General features: G+C 39.8%; 1 protein-coding gene across 1 annotated transcript in view; it reads right to left on the bottom strand.

Moving 5' to 3' along the window:
* Positions 1-4,322, bottom strand: part of LOC122540897 (meprin A subunit alpha-like) — a 42,528-nt gene that overhangs the window by 35,998 nt on the left and 2,208 nt on the right. Inside the window, exon 6 of the mRNA XM_043677176.1 lies at positions 2,768-2,885. Within this exon, the coding sequence (XP_043533111.1) occupies positions 2,768-2,885 (118 nt within the window). The remainder of the gene's footprint in view (positions 1-2,767; positions 2,886-4,322) is intronic.

Genomic DNA, 4,322 nt, shown 5'->3' with positions numbered 1-4,322 from the left:
ACCGACGTCAGGCTCACTGGTCTATAGTTCCCTGGCTTATCCTTACCACCCTTCTTAAACAGTGGCACCACGTTAGCCAACCTCCAGTCTTCCGGCACCTCACCTGTGACTATCGATGATACAAATATCTCAGCAAGAGGCCCAGCAATCACTTCTCTAGCTTCCTACAGGGTTTTAGGGTACACCGGATCAGGTCCTGGGGATTCATCCTGGGGACATCCAGCACATCCTCCTCTGTAATATGGACATTTTTCAAGGTGTCACCATCTATTTCCCTATATTCTATATCTTCCATATCGTTTTCCACAGTAAATACTGATGCAAATTACTCGTTTAGTATCTCCCCCATTTTCTGCAGGTCCACACAAAGGCCGCCTTGTTGATCTTTGAGGGGCCCTATTCTTTTCCTAGCTACCCTTTTGTCCTTAATGTATTTGTAAAAACCTTTTGGATTCTTCTTAATTTTATTTGCCAAAGCTAACTCATGTCCCCTTTTTTGCCCTCCTGATTTCCCTCTTAAGTATACTCCTACTGCCTTTATACTCTTCTAAGGGTTCACTCAATCTATCCTGTTTATACCTGACATATGCTTCCTTCTTTTTCTTAACCAGCCTTTCCCTTCACCTTAAAGGAATATACCTTCTCTGAATTCTCGTTGTCTCATTTCTGAAGGCTTCCCAATTTTCCAGCCATCCTTTTATCTGCAAACATCTGCCCCAATCAGCTTTCGAAAGTTCTTGCCTCATACCGTCAAAATTGGCCTTTCTCCAAATTAGAACTTCACCTTTTAGATCTGGTCTATCCTTTTCCATCACTATTTTAAATCTAATAGAATTATGGTCGCTGGCCTCAAAGTGCCCCCCCACTGACACCTCAGTCACCTGCCCTGCCTTATTTCCCAAGAGTAGGTCAAGTTTTGCACCTTCTCTACTGGTGCATCCACATACTGAATCAGAAAATTTTCTTGTACACACTTAACAAATTCCTCTCCATCTAAACCCTTAACACTATGGCAGTCCCAGTCTATGTTTGGAAAGTTAAAATCCCCTCTTACAGATAGCTGAGATCTCCTGACAAGTTTGTTTCTCAATTTCCCTCTGACTATTAGGAGGTCTATAATACAATCCCAATAAGGTGATCATCCCTTTCTTATTTCTCAGTTCCACCCAAATAACTTCCCTGGATGTATTTCCAGGAATATCCTCCCTCAGCACAGCTGTAATGCTAGCCCTTATCAAAAACACCACTTTCCCTCTTCCCCTGCCTCCCTTTCTATCCTTCCTGTAGCATTTGTATCCTGGAACATTAAGCTACCAGTCCTGCCCATGCTTGAGCCATGTTTCTGTAATTGCTATGATATCCCAGTCCCATGTTCCTAACCATGCCCTGAGTTCATCTGCCTTCCCAGTTAGGTCTCTTGCATTTAAATAAATGCAGTTTAATTTATTAGTCCTACCTTGTCCCTGCCTGCCCTGACTGTTTGACTCACTTCTGTTCTCAACTGTACCCGCCTCAGATCGATCTCTTTCTTCACTATCTCCCTGGGTACCCACCCCCCGCCCCCTTCTTGTACAGGTCACTTCTACCGCAAAAGAGATTCCAATGATCCAAAAATGTGAATCTTTCTTCCATACACCAGCTTCTCAGCCATGCATTTATCTGCTCTGTCCTCCTACTCCTGCCCTCAGCAGCTCGTAGCACCAGGAGTAACGTTCTGGGATTTATATATGAAAGAACTGAAACCAACATGGTCATTCTAAAAGATGAGAGACTTAACAAACAATCCAGGTCTTTTTCAATATATAATTTCAGTTGCATCACACTGTAAACTTTTGCTATAAATTCGATGTCTTACGATCTTATACTCCACAACCACCTGATGAAGGAGCAGTACTCTGAAAGCTAGTGCTTCCAAATAAACCTGTTGGACTATAACCTGGTGTTGTGTGATTTTTAACTTTAAAATTAAGGATTTAAAATTAAGTGGACTCAAACGTTAATGTGTAATCCTACATGTAATGAATTTTCCTGTACCTATTCCACCAATATGATTCTTTACACTAAATGCAACAAGAAGAAACTCTTTCACACAGGTTTGAAAACGTATCAGTTTAAAGCAAGTCAAACATTTGAAACAAAGCTGGATCTTCCTTAGACTATTTTAACATACCAAAACACTTTAAAAATAAAACAGGGATGGGCACACAACTAAGAATTTTGGGAAGAGTTGGAGAAGGTCACTGAATGGTAAACATAAATATGCAGATTTTGAGGAAGATTTTAGAAGTTGGATGCCATGTAGCAAGGCAGGAGGGTGAAGAAATTATTCCAAAGTGTGAGGTTGTTAGTTGAAAAGCCCTGCATCAAGAGATAATTGAACACTCCATAATCTTGACTCAGTAAAAGTTAAAGGTTCAAAATGAGAAATGGAGTTAGAGGACTTTGTAGATGTAGACTGAAGTAAACTTGTGACTAAGATTGTGGAATTTAAAAGCTGCATGCTATAGTATTGGGAGTGATGGAGGTCAGTGAGAATTGCCTTGATGTTTTATGAGTACAAAATATGATAGCTTTGGTATACCTTTGCATAGTTACTATGGGGAGAAATAATGCTGTTCTCTTGAACAAACACTGAACATGCTCATACAGAATTCCTATTTGCAACAAACTAGCACACAGAGCAATGTGGTTCCAGAACATCAAATTTTGTACAATAACACGATTCCTACTTTGATTTATTAATACAACTGTGTGATTATGTACATACCCATCTAATTTTTGAAAAATTATGTATGTTTCCTCGCCATCATAGGGTTTGAAATCAACACAGGATTTCAAGCGATACTGCTCAAATGAGTTTAAGATTTCACCCTTGGCATTTAGATCTGTAAATCAAAATACTAAAAAAATGAACAATTTGTTTAAATAAATCATAAACTATCTTGATCTTCATTTTCCAACTAATAGACATTAATTATAAAACAGTCATTTCAAAGAGGTAAAAACCTTGCTAAAAATACACAGAAAACCATATCCTGATCAAAAGTTACTCCTGATATTTTTTAGAGTATACATGTGAAATTTTGTGTTACAAGCAGACATAATGTGACGGGCAGTTTATTTTTAAATTATTCAGATCCAAGCTACTGTATACAAAACAACAGAGGGCCAAGTACTCAGTCCGTTGCCCAGGATTAGATAATAGGACAGTCCTAAGTAATCGCCCATTCAACTCTGATGCATCAAAAAACTTTCCACCACTGTGCAAATAATTACTGTACTTAAAAATGTGTAAATAATTTTGTTAATGGATTTTAATTTTTTTCTTTATTAAATTTGAAATAACTTCCCCTTTGGATTGCAATAGCTTGAGATAAACAAATTAAGGTCGACGAGGGGAGAGGCCATTCTAGACTTGGTGCTCGGAAACGAGCCGAGGCAGGTATCAGATCTTGTGGTGGGAGAGTATTTTGGTGATAGTGACCACAACTGCCTCACATTCTACATAGCTATGGAGAAGGAGAGGATTAGGCAAAATGGGAGGATATTTAATTGGGGAAGAGGAAACTATGATGCGATTAGACATGAGTTAGGAAGCATGGATTGGGAGCAATTGTTCCATGGTAAAGGCACTATAGACATGTGGAGACTGTTTAAGGAACAGTTGTTGCAAGTGATGAATAAATATGTCCCTCTGAGACAGGCAAGAAGTGGTAAGATAAAGGAACTTTGGATGACGAGAGCAATGGAACTTCTCGTCAAAAGGAAGAAGGTAGCTTACATAAGGTGGAGGAAGTTAGGGTCAATCTCAGCTCTAGAGGATTACAGGCAGGTGAGGAAGGAGCTCAAAAATGGTCTGAGGAGAGCCAGGAGGGGGCACGAGAAAGGCTTGTCAGACCGGATTAGGGAGAACACAAAGCATTTTACACTTACGTGAAAATTAAGAGAATGGTCAAAGAAAGATTAGGGCCGATCAGGGATAGCATAGGGAATTTGTGTGTGGAGTCTGAGGAGGTAGGGGAAGCCCTAAATGAGTATTTTGTTTCTGTCTTTATGAAAGAAACAAACTTTGTAGTGAATGAAACCTTTGAATAGCAGGTGTGCATGCTGGAATGGATAGAGATAGAGGATTAAGCTCATGTGCTGAAACTTTTGTCAAACATTAAGATTGACAAGTCGCCAGGCCCTGACCAGATTTGTCCTCGGCTGCTTTGGGAAACAAGAAATGTAATTGCTTCGCCACTTGCGAAGAATTTTGCATCCTCGCTCTCCACTGGAGTGTACCTGAGGACTGGAGAGAGGCAAATGTAATTCCTCTCTTC

This window comes from Chiloscyllium plagiosum, chromosome 3 (assembly GCF_004010195.1).
Source record: "Chiloscyllium plagiosum isolate BGI_BamShark_2017 chromosome 3, ASM401019v2, whole genome shotgun sequence".
Classification (NCBI taxonomy): domain Eukaryota; kingdom Metazoa; phylum Chordata; class Chondrichthyes; order Orectolobiformes; family Hemiscylliidae; genus Chiloscyllium; species Chiloscyllium plagiosum.
Note: the sequence above shows the minus strand (reverse complement) of the source record. Positions and strands in the feature narration are given on the sequence as shown.